The following is a 27,643-nucleotide window of genomic DNA, read 5'->3' on the forward strand; positions in this document are numbered from 1 at the left end:
ACTGCCTGTGGGAGAGAGGCCTCCATTCTGTATCCATCATATCAACTCCTGGAAGTACATATTACACCACTTCTGTAGGATATTCTTTCTGGTACTGGGGTACTGCAGCCACTGGATATTTTTCTCCTAAGGAAAACAGGCAAACTTGATGCCTAGGACTCTCCACCACAACACTTCAATATGATTTAAAGTGTAACCCCTGCTTTACTTTTGTCCTCTACAAATATCTTTTCGTTTTCTTGAAAGTAACAAGAGACTTCTGTGATTGTCTGAAGTCTGGCTACCTGAACACATCAGAGGTTATTTTAAAAATGCCTGCGTGGCCACTGGTCATGGAAACATGGCTAAGATATGTCTCAACTTAAAAAAATAAAAAAAGATTCCTCCTAGCAGTGTGTGTCTGGCTGTGTCCAGTAAGCTCATGTGAGCTTACAGGTCTTGCAATTAATACCATCAGAAAACAGTAAATACCATATCTTCAAAGAGGTTGTTCTACCTCAGAAAACTGGTGCTTTAATGATAGCAAGAGCCTGAAAAAACCCCAGCCTTTTAAGTTTATCCCTTGCTGCCAAAGGATAGAGCAAGTGAATAGGCAAACATGCTGTATTTCTTTGACTTTTGGGGAGAAATTAAAGAAATTCTACACTACTAGTTCCTTCTCCGTAAGTGAAATGTTGGGAGTTCCTAAAAATAATCTCCTCTGCAAGTGAGGAAAAACTCAGTGGATATAATTTTATTCCAGTGAATCATATCTCTGCTAAAGCAGAAATGTATAGGTCAAAATATGTTGGTGGACAAGGAGTGATCATGAGTCAGCAGTGCCTGCTGTGGCTAAAAGGCAGATGGGGTCCTGGGCTGCATCTGTGGGGACAGAGTGGGATCTTCCCATCCTACTCATCACCTGTCATGCTGCACCTCCAGTCACAGAATGGTTTGGGTTGGAAGGGACCTTAAAGACCATCTGGTTCCAACCCCCTGCCATGGGCAGGGGCACCTTCCACTAGAGCCTGTGGAAGGAACCTGGAGCACCGTGTCCAGTTGGTGTCCCCACAGCTCAAGAAAGAAGCAGAAAGACAAGAGAGGGTCCAAAGGAAGGCCAGGAAGATGATCAAAGGGCTGGAGAACCTGCCCTGTGAGGAAGCACTGAAGGAATCAGGTGTTCTCTCCTTGGAGAAGAGAAGGCTGGGGGGGAATTCAGGTCCACAGCCAAGTGCTCTTGTACAGTACACGGCATGGGGAGAGTGTCCTGGTGTGGGGGAACCTGGGAGCTCTGGGAGGAGGGGAGCAGGCTGAGGAGTATCAGGTAGTATGAGAGAGAGAGCAGCTACTGGACTCACAGCCTGCCTTCCTCTGGGACAGGCCCACCATGCAGATGGGACACATGGTTTGCAGGATTCCCCATCCTCTCTCTCCCTGGCTGAATACAGTGACTGAAGGGATTGGGGGCAATAGTGACAATTCCTGCCCAGCTGGGGTGGTTTGACCTTGGCTGGACACCAGGTGCTCACTAAGCCACTCTGTCAGTCCCCCTTCTCAGCTTCTGTCCCCTTCTCAGCCAGGTGGGGCAGAGAGAATAACTCCCAGGTTGAGATGGGGTAGTTTACTGAAGCAAAAGTTTGTGTGCACACAAGCAAAGAAAAAACCCAAACATTTTGTCCTCTACTTCCCATCAGCAAGAAATGTCTGGCCACTTCCCAGGAAGGGCTTCAGCACATGGAGTGGCTGCTCTGGAAGGTAAATACTGTAAATAACAAATGCCCCCCTTCTTCCTGCTTCCCTTGGCTTTTATCTCTGAGCTGATGTCACATGGTCTGGAATATCCCTTTGGTCACTTTGGGGATAGGTGGCCCAGCTGTGTCCCCTCCCAGGACCTTGCTCATCCCCTGGTGTGTTATCAACACCTTTCCAGCTCCCACTGCAAAGCACAGCCCTGGGAGGGACAGGATGGGAAACCAAGTCCAGCTCAGCCAGACCCACCACAGCACTGCAGTGGCAGCGTCTCCTCTGGGACTGCTCCACATTCCCAGGTGCCCATGGATAACAGGCACAAGGCTCTGCAAGAGGGTGGGAACAAGACGAGGACAATGCTTCATAAAGGTTGGAGGTGTCACCAAGGTTAGTGGTCTGTGCCCTGAGTCAAAACAGCTTCCATAAGGAGAAGAGGTTGGATTATTGTCACAGGAGAATTCCTTCTGCGGGGAACAGAAGGGCCAGTTTGCTGAGCTGACACTTCCTGGGGGAGTCTGCTGCCTCCCTGGCAGTGCCCCATCGCTGGAGGGTTTCAATATGTGAGTGAACAGGGCATTAGATAATCTCATCTAGGCTCCCTTTTCCTTCCAACCCGGGCTGTTCTGCAATTCCAGGTATCTCTGATACGATTATAAAGCAAAATTCTAAATATGGCATATTTGTTTGTGTAATCAGCAAATACAGGACTTGTTTAGACACCCAGTTCAATTTATGGATGCGAATAGTAACTAGAAATGAAACCCATGAGTATATGAAACGTTGTTTCCCAAGAAAAATATGAACACTGGACACAGGCAATTAAGCATTCCCTCTGTTTTCTAGATGAATATGCAAATTTGACATTCAAATCAGACATCTAAAAAAAAAAAACACCTCATCCCAGCAAAAACGCTAAGAACATAAGCAGTCCAAAGTTTAAGTCTTTCTGCTCTAACTTTAATTACTTGCCATAATTTCAAGTTAAGGGCAAGGCACTTTAGTAGGTTATCATTTTGTTCCTCCCAACTGTTTCAAAAGTCAAGTACAGTTTCCCCTGACAAAACACGTAGTGCGTGGAATTTTTAGATGGAGAATTTACAGCAGAGTAGCATGCAGAGAATTCATTACAGCCGGGAGAAGGCACTGCAAGAAGGTGACAGTATTGTTTGCATAATAGGTTTGTCTGCTGGAAACTAAGAGAACTACTGAACTGGCTTAATAAATTACATACATTTTTCGGTAGCTAAAGAGAAGCATAAGCAGGTCCTGGGAGAAAAAGGGTGAAAAGGCTGAATAGATGAAGAAAAATTAAAATATTATGGGATAAGCTGTTAAAACCTGCGTTTACCGACACAGAATCACGCTGCTATTTAACGCAGATTTACAGGACAAAGGAATCTAATGGCCTGTAATTCAGGGCCACAAGGCTTTTAGGATGGGAGGTCTTGAAGTGCCCCTCCCCTCTGACATCAGATGTGCAGCTCCTCAGTTCAGATTGGGTCCCAGTTTGCATTTAGTATTTTGGGGACTGATATAAGTTTCTGCCCCGTTCCATTGCTTGTGATTTCATTATTCTGCCCTAGGATGAGACTCTGTGATATCATATTCAAAGGCCATAGATTATTAACATCATTGAACAAAAAGCATCATAGTCCTCTACAACCCTTTAACTCTGCTTCAGGGTGATTTTTAAGAGCCAAAAGTGAACTGTGGCCACAATTAGGTCTTGGAGTTGACCACTGTTGCAGATCTGTGTTGTAATTATAAAGTAACTTTTTTTAACCTTTAGGTTAAAAAACAACAGCCTGGTCTAGTGGAACGTGGCCCTGCTTGTGTTAGGGGGCTGGAACGAGATGATCTTTAATGTCCCTTCAAACCAAACCATTCTGTGATTCTATAATTCTAGGAAGTGAATAATATCAGAATGTTCTTATTAGATTTAAAGTGGAAAAGGGCCAGCAGAGGTTATGCTAGTTGAGGAAACCAAGTTGTACTGCTCTTCGGGTGAAAGAAGGTGGCAGTGAGGGAAAGAGAGCACAGTGAAATAAAGATCAGACCGTGTGCACTGCACCTCTGGACGCTATGAAATGAAAACACCTCATTGCAAAGCCAAAGACTAATGAAGTCGATCTCTTCTCTTCTGTTGGGAGGGTGGGGTTGGTCAGACTCAAAACTCTCCTTGGCTGATTCAAGCTGCCTTTGGTGTGAAGGAGCTGCAAAGCAAGTTCAGCCTAAGGACGTCGTTAGAGAGAGGACGAAACCTAAAGAGAAGAGCAGAAGAGCATTAGCATATCAGCAAATCTCTTTTCACACCTTCTCTCTCACACCCACACACATATAGGTACATACACAGCTCCAGTGGATCTTGCCAACATTTGCAGCACCAAACACTGCTATGAAGACACTGCTGCCCGTGTGCACCCTGGTGCTGGTGACCTACCCCAGTCACACGCTACGGCTCTTTGTCTTCTGTTTTGCCTGGGATTTCATCAGTCCTAGAAAATGGACAGTGCTCTTATTGAGTGTCTTGAATCCCAAGTCTATTTGATAGTCATTGCAGGCTTGATCTGCAGCGGTCTTTGTTAAGAAACACACAGTCTTTACATAAACAGGCTGACCTTTATAACTGGCATTTTGTCAGGAGGGGCTGAAGGGGAGGAGAAAAGGGGAGAGAGGAGCCTGTGCTACTTGTTGCTGTGAGAGAAATCATATTCTGAGGCAAGGAGGCAAGATGGCATGTCTTTCATTTTTATAACTGCATAAGGCAGCATACATATGCCTACATATTTAACAGCTACTACAATTGAAATGGACACTGCATTTTTTTCACAAACTGTAACATCCTTCCTTCAGTCCTTTTCTTACCTCCTTGCTAATGAAAAAGTCAATAAAACCCCAAGCAGGGCAAATCATTACTAAGATCAGCTCATTTAGCATAAAAATGATCAAACATGCTGGCAGGAACAAACCGACGTGATGCCAGAGGAATCTTGGGTTTCTGTGGTTTCCGAATATTTCGTGACAGATTCTGGAAACATAAAACTGCCAGACTGGCAAACGGCCGTGAACTGGTGCTTACAGAGGTAATGGAGAGAAGACAAAAACTTTCTTGATCAAAAAAATCCGCAAAAATTACCATCTCTTTTTTGAAGACCACATGTAGCACAGCAGACAAGTGCTGGTGTAATGCTGCGATCACTCCGTACTGCCCAACGTATACATCACATAATCGGTATGGTTAGTGTGCTTATTGATCCCGGGAAGCATGAGGTGAACACAGCCAGGCTACACCGCAGGGATGCCAAAGCTCCTGGTTGATCTGCAGGCTGCTCCCGGACACGGACTGGCTTTCGGTTTAGCTCTCAGCCCAATTATACACAGGGAAAAGCGTTTTTATTAGCCATGAACGCGTGTCTGCTCACAGCACGGATGGAGGAGAGGGACTAGGGGTAGGGGGGGACACACACCAAGCTCCATAAAATGCTGGCACTGCCTCCCTCTCCCCCACACACCTTGAGATTCCGCACACATTCCAGAGGCACTATGCGAAGAAAAGGGAGATTTTTCCACCGAGCCAGCTCGTGATTTCCATACAGAGAGCCTGGAAGCGCCGAGAAGCAAGGGGGGGAGGATGAAGAGGGAGATGAAGGGGAGATGCTCCTCTTACCCAGGGCAGGAGAGAGGCACGGGTGATGAGCAGGGGCATTTCCGCTCCCCCTCCCTCCTCCGCAGAGGTTCCTCGCCGCGGTGTCGCCTCCCCGCGCCGCTCCCACAGCCCGTTCCCCGCTCCAGGACTCGCAGCCCTTCCCTGCCGGGCACGAACGGACAGCGGGGAGGGGATGCGGGGAGAGCCCCTCCGACAGCCGGGCTGCGGAATAAATAAAATAAAAGGCTGTGAAACAAAGGGTTGGCCGAGGGTGGGGGCCGAGCAGGAAGCTGGGATGCTCTTACCCGGTCGATGTCGCCGCTGCGGCTCGCTGGAGCCCTACCCGGCTGTGTCGCTGTCCCCGCTCCGCGGCTCCCGCGCCCCCTGCGCCACTCCCCCCGCACCCAGGCAGGTGGCGGAGGCCCGCGGACCCGGAGCCCCGTGGACTCCGAGCCCCCCGAACCCCCGAGCCCCGCGGACCCCGAGCCCGAGAGCCCGACCAGCGGCGTCCCCAGCGCCCCGGCCGGTGGCTGAGCCGCCCCCCGGCCCTCTGTGGCCCGCCCGGCTCGCTCCAGCCTCCCGCTGCTCGGTGCTCCACCTGCCTGGGCAAAGCCCCTCTCCATCCTGCCTGCTGCTGAGATCCCGCAGTTTATTATTCTTTCCTCGAGAATCGCTTCCATCACCACCAAAAAACCCCACCTCAACCCCAGCAAATCCCATTCCTCCCCGCAACTCCTCTCGCTATTCGGGTTTGCTTCCCTCTCTCCTCCTCCTTCTCTCTCCTCCCTCCCTCCTCCCCTCCTTTCCCCGTTTTGGGTCTGGAGCCTCTCTCTGCCCTACACACACACACAGACAGGCACGCACGGTGTAAATGGGTTGTTTCACACACAGAACTGCTGCCGGTTCCCCAAGTCCCCCCGCCCTGCTCAGCCCTGCTCTAGCCTGAAGCCGCAGAACATGGACTATGTGCTCGGAGCCGGGACGCGTTTTGCTCACAGCCGCTTCGCCTCCTGCGATTTCACCCGGTGAGTAGGTTTGATTTCGCGTTCAGGTGGCGTGTCTCCGACAGAAAGGACACTAACGACAGGGAGAAATAAAAATAATAAAAAAAAATAAAATGATAAAAAAAGTATTGCCTCGCCTTGCTCCTGGCCGAGCTGGCTCCACTTTCTAAACTCGAAGGAATTAGGAAGCACCAGTCCTGTGCCCACATCCATCGCCAGCGCCCGGCGCTGTTGGCAGCGCGCACCGCAGCACCGCTCCCAGAGCCGTCCCCATCTCACCGCTTGCTCACCACATTCGATTCATGTTTCCATCGGGCGCCTCACCTGCTCCATTCCCTGGTTTAACCCTTGCAGACAAAGCCGTGGATGCTGGAAGGGCTCAGGGTTCCCCCCCCCCCCCCGTGTAGGGGAAAGGACAGAAATGCTGGTGGCTGAGGGAGCCGTGAGCATGCCTGAGGAATGTCTGGGAATCCGCGGGGGGAGATCAGGTGGAAAAAAGTTCATCGCTCTTCCTGATCCCCTGAAGAACTCGGATTGGATTGGAGGTGGGGAAGGATTCTCCAGAAGGATAGGAAAGGATTTCCAGTCCCGTGGAATGTGCTGGGAGGTGGCAGCGGCTCGAGCGAGGGCGGCCGGGCGTGCGGGGGAGCAGCGGGGGCTGTGGGGGCTCCTGCCCTGCGGCTGCGGGGCTTCTGTCCTGCCGCTGTCGCTGCTCCCTCCGTGCCCTTCCCGCATGTCTCAATCCCAGCGCACCTGATTTTACTTACTACTGTTTTGGGGAATGCCTGTATTTTCGGCCGGCCTGAGGAGTGCAGGGTAGGAGAGAGGCGTCGTCTTCCCAAAACGTACACCCCGTATATCTACCTGGGGCGCGGAGTGTCTCTCGGATGAAGTAGGGGCTTCTTTACTTTGAAAGAAAAATAGAGAAGAACTAAGGGAAATAAACACTCTAAGTCAAAAAAAGGACAAGCGCCTTCAAGAGTGCTATTTGTGGTTAATACTTTGAGGATTTCTGTGTCTCTAATTAGCGTCAGAGATCCACCCACGGTCAATAGCAGAAGGTAGGGAGGAAACGTTCCCTCTCGCTGGGAGGTATTGACTGGCTCGGTGTAGCTGTCATTCGGGTGCAGGGGAGGTGTGTGTGTGTCCGTGTGTGCGCAGCCGTGTCTCCAAAGCAGCGCATGCAGAGATCACAAGGAGGCTGCTGAAGGTTTGCAAGCAGGTGGAGATACCAGGGAGAAATACACAGGATCCGAATTTATTGCTTGGAGGTAATAAAGCAGAAGACGGGAAAGCCCAATGGCCCCTTCAGTGCCCGAGTGTGCTACCCCCCTGCTTTTCCTTCCACCTCCCCTCCCCCCCACTCCCGACCTCCAAATTGCTGGCTGATTTCGAGAAAGGGGAAGTGAAAAAACCTTTCAAGCGTGGGATCCCAAATCCACCCTTCCTCCAGCTCCTCTCTTCTCCCACCAACTCGAAGCCCCCATGCCCACATCTCCTTCCAGCTGAGTGTCCTTCTCTCGTGGACTGTCCTCCGGGCGGTTTTCCCATTCCCGCCGACCTGCCCCTCTGCCCCCACCTCCTCCTGCCCCTGCCTTTTCCACGAGTCTGAGGTGATTAACCAAATCCCAGACGTGTCTCCTGAATTACCCGCCTCTGGCGCTGCTGCTGCCGGGATCCTCCCGCACCAGTCTGCTCAGGAAAGTTTCTGTGCAGTCATACTCCCCTCCCTCCCTAGGTAGAGAGGATTGCAGTGCGTTTCAAAACCTCTACCTGATTTTTAATCTTTTTTTTTTTTTTTTTCCTTAGCATTGAGGGAAAAAAAAACCCCAAAACAACCAAAAACCAGGAATCCTGAGGGATTTAGCTTGCGATGGGAATAGCTCAGCCGGTGAGCATCTCCTCGCCGTGCTGCTTAAATGCGAGCGCTCTGCAGGAGAGATTTATGTGCCCATCAGCAGAATATTTCCCAGGTTTAAGAGCACTCGATATTCCCTCTGCCGACGGGGGTGGGAGATGGTAGGGCACAGGATGAGGGCAGCGGAGTTGCGTAGCTCACAGGCACTGTGACGGATGGCAGTAAAACTGTGTCTGGGCAGCGAGTGACACAGGTTGGAGCGGGTGGCGTTTCTATACTCAGCAGAAGGCGAGGGGACACACACCAAACCCTTTGCCTACACCACCAAGTAAATTAATGCAATTAGTATGGGCTTAATGGGCGATTGCAACAAGCGAGCGTCAGGCATGCTTAATAGAGAAGATTCCTATTACCCCTGATTTCCAGCATTCCGCACTCCCAGCCCAGGGATACCTTCTGCTCGTATCGTGCTGGATGACTCAGAAAAAAAAGAATACCGAGCAGCAGCCAGGCGGTTTTTTCTTTGCTGTAGTGGTTCTGTTGCTTTTTGTACAACAGATTGGCGGCGTGTAAATACCTCCCGAGCCCAATGGCCCATTCCCGAGGGAATGCTCCCAAACAGCCCTCTTCCCTGTGCTTAGGTGTCCAGGCTCCCTGCTTGCCTGTGTCTGTCACTGCCAAGGATTACCTCCACCTCCTCTGCTGTCTCCATCTCCCCCGAAGCCGTGTGGCTTTGGGACTCCCATTTGGCCGGGAGGTAATTTCCCAATTTCCAATATTGGCAGTGGCAGGCGGACACGCAGGGATGTGGCTCTGGCACAGGGAATACCTTTAAGGATGCGTGTCAGCGTCCAGCCTGCGTGGGCAGCCGCTCCTCCGAGCTGCGTGTCCCCGGGGCGAGGTACCAAAAAGGGGCGGGAGGGGACTGGGAGAGGCGGGGGCTGGAGGGGACCCGTCGCCCGCAGCAGCAGGAGGGGCTCCGGGTCCGGGCGGAGCGAGCACCGACAGCGCCGGTCCCGGCTGCGGGACCCCCCGCCAGCCGCTCCCTCTCCATCCTCTCCCCATCCTCGGCAGGACAGGGCAGCTCGTTTTGCAGGGAAGGGAAATCAGCCCCCGGAGCGGCGCCCGCCCGTCGGTGCGGGCTCGGCGGGGCTCCCGCAGGGAAGGGAGCCCTCCCCGCAAAGGGTTAACGAGGCTGCGGGTGCTCCAGGCACGGTCCTGTGTGCGCCTCAGAGATGCACCAGCCAATCCCGGCGACAGCACCATGAACTATATGTAGCGTGGTGGAAGGAGCGAGGGGAAGGAAATAGGGTGTAAACTGTCACCGTACATCGGAAGGCAGGAGACCTGCATTTTTCGGGCTACGATTTCTGTGCCACTTAAAGAGACCATCATGCGTTTAAAAAGGTAAGGGCTTTGTTACCAGCTGTCTGTCTCGTGATTCACTGCCGAGTTCAAGTGCATTTTCTGCGTACCTTTCATTAAGTGCTAAATTCTGTAGTGCAGAGTGGGAAGAACGTGGGATATGTCGTGATTTACTGTTTGGGGATCGTTCTGAAAGAGTACGTCAGCTTCAAGTTGTAATGATTTCGTGTAGAGATTAAGCAAGTGTATGCATGTGAAGTAGAGCGAATTCATGACTGGCAGAAGAATGTGATGTAGGAGGTAAGAAAAAGCTGTTCTGTTGTAGCACCAAAATCAGTTATGGGTCCATATCAAATGAAGGCTAATATGAGATAGTATTCTGAAAAAATACAGAGGCACATCTGACAAGCAAGTCTGACAGAAGAAAGAGAAATGACTTCTTTCCTAGAAAAGCCCATGTCTAACTTTATTTAAATACAGCCTCACAAAAGAATGCTATAAAAAGAAATGAAGTCAAAACCTTACAGAATCTGTATGTTGAGAGATGAGTGACTCTGACTCGTTAAGTGTACAGAGATAAAGCTGGAAGGGCCCTACTTACATTTACAAGATATGAGAAAAAACTTCAGAGAAGCAATCCATTTAGATATCAGACTTCACAGACTTCTGTCATTGCTCGACTCCATCCCTGTGAGGAGTAACTCATTTTAAACAGGTACTCTATCAGCTTTACCATAAGACCAGCTTTGGGAATAGAAACATTTGACTGGATGTCTTCCTCTCTGTATCCAAGCATAGCAACAGACCCTGGGTCTCAGATGCTGTCACGGTGCTGTTTAATCAGCAGGGTTCCATAAAGAAACTACCTACAGATTCTTGCCTCCAACCGTTTTTCTCTCTAAGACATGCACATAATTTAAGCAGGAGAGGCATAAAAAAAAAAAATCTGCGATGTTTTCTGGAAGTTGATCCACCTCCAGTGAGAGCAAACTCCCCACCAGACACCGAGTCCACCGGAGCTGTGCGTTTGTGGCGATCGTTCACGAAATGCTGAAACCCTGTGAGTGAAAACCTTAACTAGGAAACGTGAAAACAAGCAGCTGAATGTTTTTACAGAGCTCACTGCAGAAGGCAGCATTTGTACAACAAGCCAACAAGCCAACGTGAGGATCTTCAAGTGATGTAATCATCCCGTCTCATCCTTTCCCGTTTTTTCTTCCACTACTGTCTGAATGCCTTTGTGAAGAATTAATTACAGGAGTCTACTCACTGTTTACACCAACGTGTGTCTGAAAAGTTATTTCTTTAGTCACATAGATTGCAGTGACTTTTCATTCCTCTCAGTCCCAGACAATGATTTAGGGGACTAAAATCTTTTTATTTCATTTGGATTACTTTGAAATCGAGTAATCGTATCTGACTGTGACCAGTCTAAGATGTTCTTTACTTGAGATGCAACACCTATTGAAAACAAAAGGAAGCTCTTTTTATCAGCAAGCTTGCTTCCTCAGCAGTTTGTCTTGTTTTTTTTTTTTTTAAATCTGAAGGAAAGATTGGAAGATCAAACAACTCACCTAAGTTTTTCTTAGAAGAAAAAGAGAGTAGTGGGAATTATCAGATGACAGTTTCTAGAAACACAGTTTTCTAGCTGCCATTTATGCCTAGTGCAGCCCTTAATCATCCCAAAGCTCCGTCTCCCCTCAAAACCTGAAGAAGACACCGATTTTATTTTTTATTTTCTCTCCTGAAACACTGGTGATCTCATATGGAGAAAAATCACCAGCAATACATTTTGACAAATAGAGCTCAAATGCTCCTTCAGAAAGGTTGCACTGAAGCAAACTGCCCTGTTGGAGCTGCAGGTAGCACCTTACAGTCATTTCATGAAGAAGTTGTCTTGCTGTTCTTTTTGATCTCATCTTATACCACCATAAGAGAGCATTTTTTAAAAACAAATTTTCAGCCACGTTCTCTTCCTAGCTTTGTTCAAGATGTGTATGTTCAGGGAGGGCCTGATCTTGCGCAATTAAAGGAGTTCAGAGCATTGCTATTAACTTTGGAGGCAACATCAATTTCCTAAACAATATTTAGGAACTAAGACGAACTTCAGATTTAGAAGGAAAAAACAAAAAAAAAAGAGGGCATCATGAAGTTACCTGCTGCATACTGAGCAGTCTGAGGCTTTGCATATCTTGAGTCAAATAATATTAAACTACTAAAGAAGTGAAGGATTTTTAACGTGATCTTACACTGGTTGAGGCCTCAGTACTCTTACCACCAGTGATAAATCAACATTTTTTGTTTGAAGCCGAGGAACGTTAAGAGAGACCCCCCATGAGCTGCAGGCAGGCAGCACCTTGAAACTCAGGTCGTCATCCTGCTGAAAACTGGAATGGGAATAATTTGGTCTGGTAGCTCTGAAGTTAGTCCTTCATATGCACCACAGTTTGTGTGCACACACAAAATACAGTCTGTAGGTACATAAGCACGTACAGATATAAATGTGCATGACATGCACTGCACATCTCTCCACACCCAGAGGCTGTGGAGTTACTCTTTTGCCCTGCCTTGCACCATGGCATGGATTATTTAAGCCCAGGCTGTTCCCCAGCTCCCATTGAAAGGCTTCACCTCCTGTATGTGCCACAAAATAACGCCCTGATGGGAGGAGAGAAGGACCCTCTGCCACGCCAAGGCTTTTCCTGTTTGATTGATGAGCCTCTCACAAAGGCCACAGATTCTGTCCCACCTTCAAAAGAAGATTGGCCAAGCACTATATACTGTGAGCTAAATTGAGACTATTAAACTGTAGTGGTTCCTCTTATAATGAGGTGAGATTGTAAGGCTCGTCCATCAGATGCCTTTACTCTAACAGTTACATTAATGGTGATTAGCAGATTCTGCTAATTCACAGTAACACCTTCACTGCCACATCTACCAGCTCTTGATTAATGAGAAAAGTGGTTTGTAAGGCATTTATTACACGTTGGCAAGTAAAGAACTTAAATCTGGGGAATCAGAACACTGCTCTATACCTCTAATTCCATATTATTCATGATGACTATGAGAGGTCTGTGGAGCTAATTTAGCTCTTTCAGTACTTATAACTCTTCTGGAAATAAAAAAACCCCACCTGGTTAACTGAACGTGGGTGACCACTCTGAAATCAAATGGGAATATTAAAATCTGTTATAAATGTTGCTACTTATTTTTTTATTATTATTATTTCCCCCCTTTCTCTATTTGAAATCTCTGTTTCTAAGGAGATGAAAAATACTGCCACATACTGAAAAATGGTATTGTGGAGGGAGGTGGTAGCCCAAGCATATATCTTAATTAGCTGTTTTTCACCTAAAACGTTATTGATCCCTATTCATTAACAATTTGGTGGACACAGAGAACAAATATATGTTACAGTTTTTATCTTCAGTAATTCTGTTTGGTTTGTATACTTAATGTGCTGCCCTAAAGGTTAAAATCGCCGTATTTTAGGTCACAGCTGATACCAACCTCTTTTTCTCCAGAATGGTCAGCATTTCTTGGATGAATCCCCTTATTCCTTAATTCTGTACCACCATTTCCAATGAAGATGCTTGTTTAGGTAAAACAGCAATGTTTATGCAGGTGGGGACTCATCCTGCTGCCAATCTCTGGAGACTGTGGATTTATTTCACACAGAGCCATTAGCTGGTGATGTTCTCTTTTTAAAGTCACTGCTCCTGTGGGATGTGACTCTGACTCATTGGCTTGAAAAGTAAAAGCTTTCATAACTACCTAAGTACCCTTTAAACTCTCTGTTAGCTTAAGTTTATTAGATTGATTCACATTTAGTTGAAGAGATGGTAGTGGCTTTTTTTGAAAGGTACTCATTTATAAACCAGCTTAATTTCTTCGTGCTGGTTTGTCTTGGCCAGGCAAAGCCTAGAACATTGTCTTTCTGGAGAGACAAAAAGACTTTTCTATTATAAAGAAAAGTGATGAGCCTCATACTTAGAGAGACTGCAGTGATCTGTAACTCCTGATAACCAGACCGTCTGTCTCTCATTCTGCACTGTAAAGATACTGGCTGAGAGTTTAGAGCTCTTCAACATTAGCTTTGCAACTTTCTACTAAATAAGGATGTGTTATTCTACGAGCTACGGCAAGAAATAGTGATAATTTGGTACTAATGTGGTTTTAGAGTGTCTCATAGCTGAATTAAAACAGTGGAGAGATTGCAGTTCCTGATGAGACTCTAAAGGCCAGACTTTCTCTCCTTGTAGCATGATGTTCACAAGAAAGACATCTTCTAGCAGACCTCTTCTTCTCTGCAATTTTTTAATTTTTTGTCAACTTGTCTAGAATCAAGCCTTACAAGGCAGCTTTGGTGTTAGATTTATGTGAGACAGAGGGCTGCCCAGTACACAGGACATAATTATTACTTGTTACAATCAAGCTTTATCCATCCTGAGCTGCAATTAGGCCCAGACTGGCTTGTTGCAGCTCGAATCTTTGCTCAGTCAGCCATTAAGTCCCTACTCTCACTATAAAAAATTAATAGGTATAACATGAACATTTAAGAGGATCTGGCTACTGCCCATGTACCAGCTACAGGCTTAGAACACTGTGCTAAGGGACTTAGGGAAAATCATGCAACAGTTTTCAGTAGGAGCAACTGTGAAACCATCTCTTGAAGCTTCTCTGAGTCCTGTTCTAGGGAGTTTGCACAACAGGTGATGTAAGTTTGTTGTTTTTTTGTTTTTTGCTGGCATAAATAGTTTGAGGATGAGGAACCTGAAAGGAGTTTTAACCATTCCATTTATAGCAGCTGAAAACCACCTACACCACCTGTGAAACCAGCTGTAAAATATGCCGTGAGTTCAGGAGCAGTTTTGTCTGAAAGACATAATAGAAGGACAAAATAAAAGCATTACCATTCTATGAGATATCCTTGTTAAGAAATAAAATATATAAAATAGTCCATTCTCCTGACAGTGCATCCAGAAAGGTGCATTCATGCCATTAGACCTTTATGGATGTTATTTCTAACTCCTGATCTGAGCTGTAACCACTAATTTTCACATGAAAAATAAAGTCCAGAAGAGAGTAAATCCTTGATAGCTAAAATTACAGGGCTCTGTGTCATGCCTGAGCCAGAACCTCTAAACAGAGAAATTCATTCTTAGAAATAAAAAACCCAAACCAGCCACATTATTTCAAAATATGAACAGGATTTTGGATTAGCTCAGGTAATATCTGAGGGGATGGAAGTACATGAAACTAGGCTGGATTTTTTAAATGTCCCCACTGCAATCAAAATAGTTCGTTGCTTTTTTGCCCCTCTCATTAAGTCCAGAGAACAGCTAAATACCACTCATTATTGTACAAACAATATTAGCACTCCAACAGCTTCAAAGAAACTTCTATTTTTGCCTGAGACTGACAATTCCTTTCCTCTCCATCCTTTTCTGAGCATTTGTTGCAAAATCTCCAGAAACAGAATTTTTAAGCAGCAACAAAAATAGTCAGTCCCTCTGTTAGTGCAATGAACATCTTCCTTTTACTTTATAACAGTTTTGCCATCCAATAAATTGAAAGTATTCTATAGGCATTGATTGTTCAGGCTTCACACCACCTTTTTTTCCCCCTGATGTTAGGGACAGAAACTGTAATCCAAGGAGGCTGAGGGACTTGTCAAGGGTTATGCAGTAGAATCAGAGCTGTACTTCAAGGTAACTCAGCTCCAAGTGCTCTCCTTCCTCTCTGTAAACCAAATCTTCAGTTCAACAGTCTGTTGGTGAGCAAAGTTTCCTCCCACCCCATCCCATTTTAGTCCTTCTGCATTAATCAGTTATATTTGGATTTGTCCTCAGGCTGGAAAGGCTCTAGAACCAGAGTTTTAGTGCACAACGTGTAAATAGCTGCTTCCTGCCTCTCTAGATGGCCACAGCTGTAACAGCCCTGGGGTTAAAAAGAGTACAAGGATGAATTTAAAGAGGAAAGGGCTGTTTGTTACTCTGCTGTGGTTTCCTGGATACAACCAACTCACATGTGTCTTGGTCTCTTCATAGCCCACTGATACTTAGCTGCTAAATTGGGTCAGGGAACTATCTGAGGACTAAAAGTCATGGGTGAACAGGAGGCATACTGCTAGAACTAGTGTGTCATGACTTCTTAGTGATCAGTTATTATTTAATTTTGGGGTGTGGTACTCAAGAATCCCTAAGGACCAAATTTAATTGCCATTAAAACACACCCAATGAGATTATCATAGCAGAGAGTGCTGAATGATTTCGAGTTAAGAGTTGAGTTTAAAAAAATTCCAGTAAGCTGGAATTCAGGCTTCTAAATATCTGTCTCCCCTTGTGATTTTCTACTAACTTCAGTGCTCCAGTATGCAAAATTGTGTGTCACAGCAACACTTGTTGGTTTGTACCTGAGGAAATGCTGGACCAGAACCTCTCCCTACGTTGTGATTTTTCCGTAGTGCAGCTCCCAGAGTTACCCAAAGGGAGCTTGTTCTGTTTCCCTTCTAACATTTTTCACACCATCAGGTGCTTTAGCTGAAAATTTGTGGGCAGTTTGGGAGAATGTTCTGCATAACTTGTGCAAGGGAAGAGTGACTTAAGACTGAAATGTGCAGTTTTCAAGCAAAGAGTTTTTGCTGGTGGGACCGTCCATGTGCGCCTGTGGACTTGCAAAGATGGAGATTTCATCCCCTATGAACTTTCATGATCTGGAATGTGCAGTCATCCAGCCTGGAGGAGAGTTCAGGCTCTCAAAGGAACAGGTTTTTCTGTGGCTTTGTGGCATCCTGGGTGTTGGTCAGTTGAAATCCAGAGCTCAGTCAAGGTGCTGCTCAGCCATTCCAGAAATGAACTTCATTTTAGCTCCTTGTGTGACTGGCCGATGTTGTCTACCAAGAATTTAGGTACTAGTACCCATTTAAAGACAAGGAACTGAGGCATCAAAGAGACTGGGTGGATTTTACAAGATCATGTAGTGATAGGAAAATGGGGAATGGCTTTAAACTGAGAAAAGATTTAGATTGGACATTGAAAAGAAATTGTTCCCTGGGAGGGTGGGGAGGCCCTGGCACAGGTTGCCCAGAGAAGCTGTGGCTGCCCCATCCCTGGAAGTGTCCAAGGCCGGGTTGGATGGGGCTTGGAGCCACCTGGGCTAGTGGAAGGTGTCCCTGCCCATGGCTGGGGGTGGCACTGGATGGGCTTTAAGGTCCCTTCCAACCCAAAGTGTTCCCTGATTCAATGATTTCTCCCTTTCAGTTATTCACCTACACAGTCACACCAGCACCACACCAGCTGGGACTGGAGGTCCTGGAGCCCCTGGTCAGCCCCTAGAGGTGGGGGGAGGACCCAGATGAGGCTGGTCAGGTCTACTGAGGCCTGTGTGTGCACTCAGAGCCTTGACAGCTAATTTCTTCCCCCCAGTAGGTTCCTTGCAGGAACAGATTCACTTGTTAAGGCAGAAAGACTGTAATGGTAATTTGGGGATGCTGCTCTACATCATCAGCTAAAACACATAAGGATCCGTTTGCACAGGAGGATGAACTTAGATTAAGGCATTTAAAAAGTGCCTCAGGGAATTTATACATCATGATTTGGGCAGCAAAGGAAAAAAATCAGGTCTTTTACAAATATCAGGCATTGAAACAATTACCTGGGCACGCCTGCCAGGCAGCACGGGCTGCACGGGTGAGGGAGATGGCACTGGCTGTGCTGGGAGGCAACAGAAAGCACATGGGTCCGTCCAATTCCAGCCTCACAGGCACTTGCAGGAGTGGAATTCTGCAGGGACAGAGCAAACACCCAGGCCCACTCCCCGGGCAAGAGCTGGAACCTTCAGCAAGCAGCTCTCACGTTCCAGACAGAGCTGGAGATGGTGGCAGAGGTCGGGCTGACAGATACTCTCTCTTTCTGTGCATGCATTTTATTTTTACTCCTCTGCTCTGAAGGCTGGGATGAGGAAAAAAACCAGCAGGATCGTTTTAAAAAAATATTAAAAATCAGACATCCCATTAGTTCTCTGTTTCAGCTTTTGAGGATGTGGTTACAGGGGTCTTGTCCTTGTCTTAGACAGGGGAGAATAAAGATCAAATCTGGCAGTGGATGAAGCTCTGTTTGAACAAAGGAAAGATGCTGATTTAGGGTGCATGTAGTCAAAGCTGATACCAGGACCTGATGTGAAGACCTTGCTTATTTTTAAGCCTGGAATGTGAAACTCACTTAAGGCTTTTAGACATAGAATTATTTTCTCCTTTCAGATTTTTTTTTTTCAGAAGATCGTAGCTCACAATGAATAACAGAGAACAAGGTGATTCAATCCTCCTTGCTGAAAATCACCTGGTGACAAAGATACTTTTTGTGTCCAGGTGCCACCCCACAGTGGCACAGGCTGGACCCTGGAGCTCACGTGTGTCGGATCTGATGGCAGGGAGAGCTCGCCATCCTCCAGCCTGGTCCATGGTACCAGCCTGGGCTAGTGGAAGGTGTCCCTGCCCGTGGCAGGGGGATGGGCTTTAAGGTCCCTTCCAACCCAAACTATTGGGTTCTGTGATTCCAACTCCCCAGACTCCTGTTCTTTGTGCTACCAAATGTACACGTCGGGTCTCTTGTTTTTGGGACTCCAAATCTGAGAGAGCTAAACCTCTGCCCAGCATGTGACTACGAGCCCAGGGCAGAACAGCCCACCCCAGTCCACACATCCTTTTGCTATCCTTCAGGAAGTTCAGCTGGGGAGAGTTTTTTTTCCTGTGGATTTGTGTCTCCTCCTTTGAAGAGCAGAACCCCTGTGATGGCTCTGAGCCCAGAGCAGAGCACAAGGGAGATGCTTTTTTGCTCTCTGCTCTACCCTTCTCCTCTGTAGCTGATACTGATTGCAGCATTTTCTGCTCTTTTCTTCCACAGCACATCATCAGCTTCGTGGCTGTTTCATTTACACTGGGCTGTGTGAGAATTCCAAGGGCAGATGCCTCCCAGGTCTCATTCATTTAAAATTGGTAGCAGTCGAAAAATTGCTCCTTGGGAAAAAAAAATAAAGAATCACTGCTGATAACAAAGTAGGTCCTGTGGTTCTTTACAAAGGTGGGCAACATGATCATCACACTTCAGATGGGGAAGTGAAAGCAGAGACACATAAAGAGATAAACCCAGGGTCTTTGAGCAGATAAGAGTAATCTCTGAGACTCAGGCTATTACTTTATTCTTTATGCAAAATGTCTTTCCATTTTTCAGTGTCAAAATACCTTTGGAAAAAAAATGGTCTCCTGACTTATCTTGCCTTCTCTGAGCTTCACTGCTCCCCATTCAGCTGCAATGGAGAAAATGTTGCTTCTCACCATTGATTTAAAGTTGTAGCAATCTCATTTCATCACAGAGGATCCTAAATTTTCCACTGAGAGCTGGGACGTTTCATCATTTTCTTGGAATTCTGGTGAGCATAAAAAACGAAGGACTTCAGAGAGATCCTGGTCTTCTGCATTTCCACTGGCAGAAGGAAATCTCTGTGGGATCTCAGACCAAAGCCTCAGATATGTCCCAGGCTTGCAGAGTAGAGAAATATTGAAAAAAACCCAACCCTGATCTTATTAAATTATTGTACAGTTATTGTACAGTTATTATACAGTTATTTACTTTGATTCTTGAGAACTGCAGGTAGATGTGGCCCAAAAAAGGTACTGATGAGGCCTAACATCAACTTTATTGAGTCTTCTATAAAAAATTCCTCCACTGGTGAAGCAGTAATTTAGCAGCTCTGTCTCTGCTGTGTGTCAGCACATCTGTTTTATAGGAGACTCTCACCTCTTAGAAAAGAGAAGGCTGCCTGCACTGAGGGAACCACAGTTTTCTTTTTCCACAATTTCCACTTACTGATATGCTTTTTCTTGAGCACTGCTGTGCACACATCTGAGCTGGCTGCACGTTATTCTGTATATCTTGGTTTACATGGTTTATCAATTAATGTTCTGTGAGCAAATCAAGCAGACATTCTCATTTGCACTATTTTAGCTGTGTTAGTGAGTTCATAAGCTACCCATATGTAATTATATGCAATTTTTAATGTTAAAAAATATTCACATAAAAAGGGAAGACTCAGGCAGGTGGGGTTTGCCCTACAACACGATGAAAAAAAAAAAAAAGACTACAGACACCCTGTGTTTTTGTTCCCAGCTGAAATTTGTCCCAGTGACCACAATGTTGGCATTGCACTTGCCAGCACCATATTTTCTGATGACATAAATACATGGATTTTGCCAGTCTTCAGCACCTTTACGTGTTCATGAGAGCTGGGACTCAGCTGTGGTATTTTCAGAAAGTGCTGAGTCAAATTCCTTCTGCACTGATTTCAGTGAGGAGACGAGATTTCTGACAAAGAAGAATTTAGCCCACTGAGCTCCTCGAATTCTCTCTGACCTCAGAATTTAGAAGAGGGAGGACTAAAGACTTAACAGCATTTACAAGTGTTAGCTGGGTGAAACCATGGGGATAACAGACAGCAACTGTGCAGAGCATCTCTATGTGAGGATTGTCCTCTAAGCCAGCACTTCAGTAACAGTCTGTTGACATGACAGCTTTTATGGCAGAATAAATATTGCATCAGTTGTTCTCTGAAGAATGTCTTCTGCACCTGAAAATCTACCAGCTCTGGTACTTAACAGGTGTTTTAGTTCCCACCCTTTGTCTACAGCGAATTTGATTCAGGTTGATTCTTCCCTGGAGCTCTTTGATGGCTGTTGGAACTGCAATCTTTGTATGTTCCATAGGACTGCAACAGTCTTTGAAAAATGTCTTCAGGGCATTTGCATTCACTAGAGAATTTGAGTATTCAAAATTGTGAGATATTTTTCCTACTCTAATCTTCGCAAAAATCCTTTGTCTAGAATTTTCTGAATTATTTTTTTCATAGGAAATACACATTTAACAGCTTAAACCCCCACTTAGCCTCGGTCTTTTCATGTTTCAGTCCCTTTTTTTGTTAAATAGAGGTAAAAGTTTCCTTCTCAAGGGTATTATGGGAATTAATACTATGCAGAGTGATTTTACAGTGACTGGACAACACAGACAAGTAGATAAGTATCAGTTAGAAGTGCACACGTGATTTTACTCTCCTTAAGAACTGCCTGTATATTTATACTCTTTTGAGAAATACCTTCACAGATCTTTAAAACAGTGAGATTATTTTCTTCTGTAACTGCACAGGTTCTCTGGAGGTATTTCACCACTGGTTCACTTATGACACACCACGAGGTGCAGCACTAAGGCAAGAATAAAGTCCTGGCTCTTCATTACTCCTTTCCAAGTGCTCATTTGGACTAGTTTTAGGAAGATGCTACATATACAAAACAATTCATTTTCCAATCCTAATATTATCATTTTAAATTCAAAAGGGACTCAATTAGTCATCATTACAGTTTAATGACCTGAAACAGTTTGAGTGTTAATAAGTACCTGAAAAAGCAAACTCCTACCTCTTCTCATTCAAACAATTACGTGACTTTTTCAACAGGAAAGTTTGAAATTCTATAACAACAGTTGGTATGAAAATTAAAATTCTCATTACACTCTCTGTAGCTCCACATAATGGCAAGAAGTGATGCCCAGGGTCTGCTCATCTGTGCCAAGGATGATGGAGGGTAATGAGAACGCTATGCACTGTATTTTTCCCTGATTAATGATAAGAAGAAACAGAAGCATTTGTGGATTTTCTCTCTGTTATCATGCAAAGGCTGCTCTGGCCTGTCTGGAAGTGACTGACATGTTTTCTCCATTGACACTGAGCTAATTTTTAACAGGAAGTGGCAATGAAATGATGATCATGGCATTTATGGGCCAGAAGAGCAATCTATTCCTTTTCAGTTCTGCTTCTGATCTCTGCAGACTTTTTCATGCACTGGGAGGAAGGTTACGTGGTGGTGTAACCTCAAATGTGTGAACTTCCACCTGTGAAGGAAAAAAAAAAGCACCAGTCTAGGAAGGTGATACTCAAACTTCATACAGTACACAGATATGCAGCTTTTTTGTGTGGAGGTGATGGCTTGGGAGTATAAGTTAAAGGGAGCTCTCTGTTGTAGACTTGTGGAATCTCATTTCAGAAGGATTTATAAAATTAATGCAGTCTGTGTTTTATGGTCATAAACAACTGCATGGCTGTGACTGCTTATGGTTACAACTCAGTGCCTGGGTAAATGCTCAGCATGAAATATGAACAGGGGCTTTCCTTACACATTTATTGTTTGCAGGATCACGTCCCAACCGTGTTACAAACAATTACATCACAGAAACCTTGAGTATTTCTCTGGGTGCACAGACAGGCTGTTATATTCTCAGAGTGTAAATTCCTGTTGGTTCATGTGAACCTCTGTGCTCCTGTGGAGGCCTTTACCTTCCTGCAGCTGATCTGTTTCTAATTTACACAAAAGACTCTTCGGAATATTAATGTCTCATATTAATGATTCAGTGGAATTAACGGGGGGTGCTGAGTGTGCAGTTGCAGGAGTGTCCTGTTGGAGTTATCCTTCTTTTGGGGGGGCACTCACAGATCAAATTACTGGCGGTAAGGAAGAATTTCCCACCGAGTTACAAAAGTTACAGCAGTGGGCACTGTAAAAATGTCATGATCAGTGCTGATTTGAATGAATGTGAATCAAAAATTTTGTTCCTTGTAAACCCATCAGCTAGAGAAATGAAAGCTCTCACATTCATACATTTTAATTCATTATGTGCTGTTTTGTCTTGGACTGAAAACTAGAAATGATTGCTTCTATATATTTAGGAATCTACATGGCCTTTTGTCATTTCAGCATTTCTGAGAACCTCATGCTCTTGCATAGATGTTTTCACAAAATCGGAGCAGGATGTAGAATCATTATCCCATTCCACAGGTGTGGGTCTGACGTATAGAGGGAAACTCTGGCTTGTCTTCACTGAGTTCCTACACGAGGCAATCAGTTCTTGATTTGTGATTGGGCACACAAAAACTTGTTTAGGGTGCATTTAAAAAGTGTTTCTAGGCTGAGCCATTGGGTTGGAGCGAATTGGACTGAAAGCAAAATGCTGCTGTCAGGGATGCTCAAACTTGCAGTGTCTGGAGCTGGAATAACTCCCTGAACTCCTCACTGTGGGCAGCTCCAGAGCTGTCAACCAGAGCAGTCACTGTCCTGCCACGCTGCTTTGAACACAGCAACCACAGCCTGGTAACTACAGGTGGCAGTGAAGACAAGCCACTGCCTGGCTTTTCCAAGGACATTAAAAAACTCATTCAAAAAGGAGGCAGCTGGGTCTTCTGAATCTCCCCTATTTTCTGTCCAATATGTGAACTGTGAGCTTATGCACTGCCATTGCTGAATGATTTTGTGCTGCTGCATCAGGCAAGAGTTGTCATGTTGCGTGTTTTTCATCAACGACTGGCATGGCTGGGAAAAACCCCCAACAATCCCTTCCCTGATGATTTGTGAAGGTTTCCCTTCAACAGTAAATATTATCACTGATGATGTTAATGAAGACATTAGTTTCACAGCATTTGAAGTACTGAAGCACTCCGCTGTTAACTAGCCTAGTGGGGTTTATGCTAATGTAAAATGTAATAAAGTAGAGGCCACTATCTCTTTAAGCTGAAAGAAAGGAAACTTGTTTCTACTTCCAAGGGATGCCTAGTGTGTGCTTATCTAATTGACTGTGTATTTTGTCTAGGTGTTGAGGGAAAGCTAAGAGAATGAAGGCTCTAAGTCCCCAGTGGAAGCATGATATGGCGCTGCAGTGCTGGTGCTGAATTGCTCTCTCTGATGGCTCTATGGGAGTGGATAGCACTGAGTCTTCATTGCTGGGGTTTAGCGGTTGCTGCTGTCTCGGACCAGCATGTCACAAGCCCCTTCGACTGGCTCCTCTCTGATAAGGGACCCTTCCATCGCTCACAGGAATACACAGATTTTGTGGACAGAAGTCGACAGGGATTTAGCACAAGATACAAGATTTACAGGTATGAAGCAAAGGGAAAGCAATTACAGAGGTATCATCCTTGGAAGCTGTAAAATTATCGTTAAGGGTTTCCTTAAGGAAAAGATTCAGTTGTGGGAACGAATCCGTAGACAGCAAATTCATTGTTGAAATATATGCAAGGCCATTTGCAAGGCCGCTGTCTACCACGGGAATGCTGCTTGTGTTTGTTTCTGTTTTTGATGACTGCTTATGTTGCTCTGGAAAACTTTGTTGTTTACTACCTACCTCTGCTCTGTCCTAATGGCACAGTCAAAAAGTGCCTCAGGGATTATTCAAACACCACCTTTGGTTTCAGAGCGCGAACGTGGATCGCCTTTGGTCGTGCACCAAGTTCTGCTGCTTTCAGTGTGGTTCATCAAGACGTAGGCTGAGGCTTTCAGAATGAAATTGTGGCTCTGCACGTGCTGCTGACAGAGCAGGGGTTTCATGGTACAAATGAGGGCATTTCAAAAAAGTGGCTCAAAAAAAAGTTTAATGTTCGTTTATACCAATGTTTTGAGGAACGGTTTTCTCTTCCCTGGGGGACTGAGTGGTAAGAGCCACCATGATTTTTAACAGAGGTTGCAGGTGTTTGGTCCATCCCAAAACTCAGCATTGGATGGCCCAATTCAGACCCAGAAACAAAAAACCAGGGGAAGGCTTCGAAAGTATAGGTCTGGTTGAGAATTTGGGCCCTGCTGTGGAATTGCTTCAATGATTTGTTTGTAACCTGTGAGTTTCTGCTCTTTTGAGACAACACTGGTGAACTACCTTCTCAATCACTCTGCACAGGGTGCACCTCAGTGACATCCAATAGCATTATCAAGGACATGGGAATGAAAAGGAAAGTTCAGTCTAATAGGAGTGACCTAATGGCAGATGGACAGAAGGGGAGAAATGAGAGACCAGGAGAGATTAAGGACTGAGAAAGCACATCTCTAAGCAGAGATATTTTTTGCTTCATATTGTGACAGTTCCCTCCTGGCAGCCAAGAAAAAGTGGGGCAACAGGGCAATACAGGACAAATTTTCAGCTTCCCTAATAACTGTCCATGCCACGAACACAGGCTATTTTGGTATGGGAAGACACACACTGATTTCACTGAAAACCATGAAAGAGTCTGTACAAATTTCATACCTATTTTAAGCTATTACTCTCTAGTGATACCCAGCCCTTTAGAACAAGGTAAGAGTGATATATGCCTACATATATATTATATTCAGTTCAGTGTCCAGTGGCCTGTGAGAAAAGTGCTAGCCTCAGTCTGGAAAGATTTTATTTTTAAGAAACTTGCTCTGTTTTCCTTTCCCAAATACATACGGTAGAGGGCACTCTGTTGCAGGTCAATTTTTCAATGGGCTTCTTTGCCATATACAGACAAATTAAACACATTTTGAAAATAAAGTGTGATCTGGAAATATGCTTGATGAAGTGGCTTGTCTTAACAGAACAGCATTGCCCAATATTTACTGCATTTTAAAAGCCAGCTGTCAGGACCAATAATGTAAAGCCAATAATGCAGAGACTGAGGCAGCATATTTTATTCCCATTATTCTGTATTAGTCAACACTGAACCGAAATTATCTTGCTAAAAACATGAAAGATGGAATTGTATTTCATTTCAGCTCTTACAATCGGGTCCTTGAGAATTTTTCTCCTTTCAGCCATCATTACAGCAACATTGTTAAGTTTTATAGATCTGTAATCATATCGTTAATGTTTATTTGGGTTTGTGCATAGGTTTCAATTTAATTTACACAATCCCACAGAAAGTTTTTCTCATGTTTAGTTCTATTCTCTGCCTGTTCTGTTCAAGAAATGAGCTGAGAAGTCAAAAGAGCTATTTGGATCGAAAAAAGCTGCATAATTTTGATTTGGCCCTTCCAGACCAAACCTTACTGCAAAGTTTCCCCATAAAATATGATCCCATTAGGAAGCAGTGCAGAGCATGGTGACTTTGGTGCGAGCCACACGCTGCAAATTTAATCCCAGTTGCTGTGCTATGAGCTTTCCAGGGCTGTAGGATCTGGAGCCTAATTGGTCTGTTCCTTCCCTCACCTGTCTTTTACCTGATGGAAATGTTCCCTCAGGGACAGGGTCGTGATTGGAATGGAGAGGGAAGGAAGAGCTCCTGCCTGCATTGGCTCGGGATTTGCATCACCAAGGAACAAAGTGGCAGTGCAGCCCCTCCAGTCCCTCAGCCCTGCACTGCAGCCCTTGAGCCACACCTGAGACCTGGCATGTAAAGACTGAGGGGGAAGGGAAGTCTTCTCCCTTCACTTTAACATCCGTGCCAGGTCAGAATCCACGGGGCTGAGGATGAGTGGGATGTGCAGGGTGAAGGACTCCAGTGGGTTGTCTCCCATTTTGAACTCTTCCTGGGAGGATCTTGGTAGCACAGTGGGGTCAGACACAAAATGACTGAAGACAATTTTATTTTTTTTTTCCTAATATCCAATCTAAATCTTCCCCTTTTCAGCTTAAAGTCAATCTCCCTGTTCATATGCCAGTGAGGCAAAAAGCAACTGCTTTGTATCCACACCCTCTGGTCACTGTTGCCAAGTGTCCATCTGACCATGACTCTGTTATAAATTAAGGGATGAAGCCAAAGATTTGCACCAAGGAACGCACTGATTGACTGAGCCCAATTTCTTAAGAGAGCTCATAACTTCAGCATAATATGAATTTTAAACATAAAAGTTATACTTTGCCTTATCTCCTCATCTGGCTTTCGTAGCATAAACCAATCGTGATGAAACAACTGGTGCATCAGTTATGGGGAGACAGCAGTAGAAAAATCCCCAGTCACCCATATTTTACTCTGTGAATTAAAGATCAGTTATGTCCGTGGGCAAACAAGTTGATTTTGGGGTGTATATGTCCACAAAGCCAAGAGTTTCCAGTGTTACAGGACTGAACTGAAAGACACAATAATGTTTTAATCTGTATTGAAGAACACTAAACAATTCCACCTGATGGTACCAACTTTAAGTTGGAAATGGTGGACTGGTTGTGGTGGTGATGTGGCATTCCTTATAGTGTGCTATTCCCTATAATTCTCCAGAGGAAATACCCCCCTGCAGGAAATTTAATAACTGCCACATTTTTTGGTGGCATTCATCATGCCTGATCTGTGAAGAAAAATGCCAAGAAAGTATCTGGATGGCTGCTGAAAACCTCTAGATTCATGGGAATGCTGTGTCAATATTTTATGGAAGGTGACTCCTGTACTTCGTATCAATAAGTATTTTGGCAAGAAAAATTGAGTTTATAATTTGTTATTTAATACACAAAGGGAACGCTGTGCCTCTTATGTAAATCAGCAACCCAGACAAAGGGATTTAAATCCAAACAGAATGAGATGAGAGGTTACCAGGATGGAAAGAGTGATTGTGAAATTATGCAAAGGACCTACATTGTATCAGAAGAGGTAATTTCTGCAGAGATAGGGAAGTATTCATGCTGTCAAGTAAGGTGCTGAGGAAATCTCCTCAGGGATGCTGTGGAGTTTTGTTGAAGCAAAATGATTTAAAATGTGAAACAGATGTGAAAATCAGGGGAAGGAAGAGCCTAGCTTTTTCTTTTAAGGTGGAAATTTCCCCCCCCCCCCTAAATATTGCCAAATGAGAACTGAAAGTGGGTACAATCCTGTCAATGTACATGTTATAAAGCGAGGTGAACTATCTAAACCAAAAGCCATCACTGTCTTAAAACCAAACTTGTATAAACTGGCTATGAATAAATTTAGGCTGGCTATTTAAAGGAGGTTTGTAATCATTAAAGTAATTCTGGGATATATGAAGTTAGAGAACCTTCCCAATCCTATGAATAGGAGGAAAGGTTTATAAGATATGATGTGGATGAAAGTGGACTAGGTTTTAGTGACCACTGAAATCCTTCTGAAGTAATTACACCTAACAAGTGTACAATTCCAGTCTGCAAAAGGCAAAAAAAAAGGAATCTCCTGGACAAGTGAGGAGCTCTTTGCAGCACAGTGTTCATGTGGTTTAAGAAGTGCTCCTTTAGAGGCTGTTTTAAAATGGGTTGTGTTCATGAACAGCTGCAAAAAATG

The 27,643-nt window shown here is 45.1% G+C and overlaps 2 protein-coding genes across 15 annotated transcripts in view; one reads left to right on the forward strand and one right to left on the reverse strand.

Moving 5' to 3' along the window:
* Nucleotides 1-2,547: 2,547 nt before the first annotated feature.
* LOC120323439 (spidroin-1-like) lies at nucleotides 2,548-7,637 on the reverse strand. 13 transcript variants are annotated; one of them, XR_005563865.1, is made up of 5 exons: nucleotides 7,380-7,637; nucleotides 7,146-7,285; nucleotides 5,680-6,451; nucleotides 4,078-5,596; nucleotides 2,548-3,989 (listed from the first exon to the last, which is right to left on the reverse strand). XR_005563865.1 is itself a non-coding variant. In XM_039382286.1 (5 exons), exons 2-4 carry the CDS (start codon nucleotides 6,052-6,054, stop codon nucleotides 4,218-4,220), a joined length of 582 nt encoding a protein of 193 aa, XP_039238220.1. In that variant the 5' UTR covers nucleotides 6,055-6,451; nucleotides 7,146-7,285; the 3' UTR covers nucleotides 2,548-3,989; nucleotides 4,169-4,217. The 13 variants fall into 13 exon arrangements, 4 of the variants coding, with proteins under 4 accessions (XP_039238220.1, XP_039238219.1, XP_039238218.1 ...); XR_005563869.1 differs by lacking the exon at nucleotides 7,380-7,637 and having other exon boundaries at nucleotides 4,169-4,223; nucleotides 5,241-5,596; nucleotides 7,146-7,368; XR_005563867.1 differs by lacking the exon at nucleotides 7,380-7,637 and having other exon boundaries at nucleotides 4,078-4,223; nucleotides 5,241-5,596; nucleotides 7,146-7,368.
* The window catches only part of LOC113983912 (BMP/retinoic acid-inducible neural-specific protein 3), a 166,384-nt gene continuing 144,802 nt past the window's right edge, over nucleotides 6,062-27,643 (forward strand). The window contains exons 1-2 of one of the 2 annotated variants that reach the window (XM_027713513.2): nucleotides 6,062-6,399; nucleotides 23,287-23,572. In XM_027713513.2, the coding sequence (XP_027569314.1) occupies nucleotides 23,337-23,572 (236 nt within the window). In that variant the 5' untranslated portion in view covers nucleotides 6,062-6,399; nucleotides 23,287-23,336. Of the gene's footprint in view, nucleotides 6,400-9,245; nucleotides 9,644-23,286; nucleotides 23,573-27,643 lie in introns of those variants that run through there. The other variant, XM_027713514.2, reaches the window with a different exon arrangement.

The sequence above is a fragment of the Pipra filicauda genome, unplaced genomic scaffold (genome assembly GCF_003945595.2).
Source record: "Pipra filicauda isolate LSUMZ 115617 unplaced genomic scaffold, ASM394559v2 scaffold263_size1117673_pilon, whole genome shotgun sequence".
NCBI classification, from domain to species: domain Eukaryota; kingdom Metazoa; phylum Chordata; class Aves; order Passeriformes; family Pipridae; genus Pipra; species Pipra filicauda.

Coding starts and splice junctions, on each gene's coding strand:
- LOC120323439 (XM_039382284.1), bottom strand. CDS start 6,054: ATGGAAGCGATTCTCGAGGAAAGAATAATAAACTGCGGGATCTCAGCA. Junction 5,597..5,679: donor GCAGCGGCGACATCGACCGG/GTAAGAGCATCC, acceptor TTTATTCCGCAG/CCCGGCTGTCGGAGGGGCTC.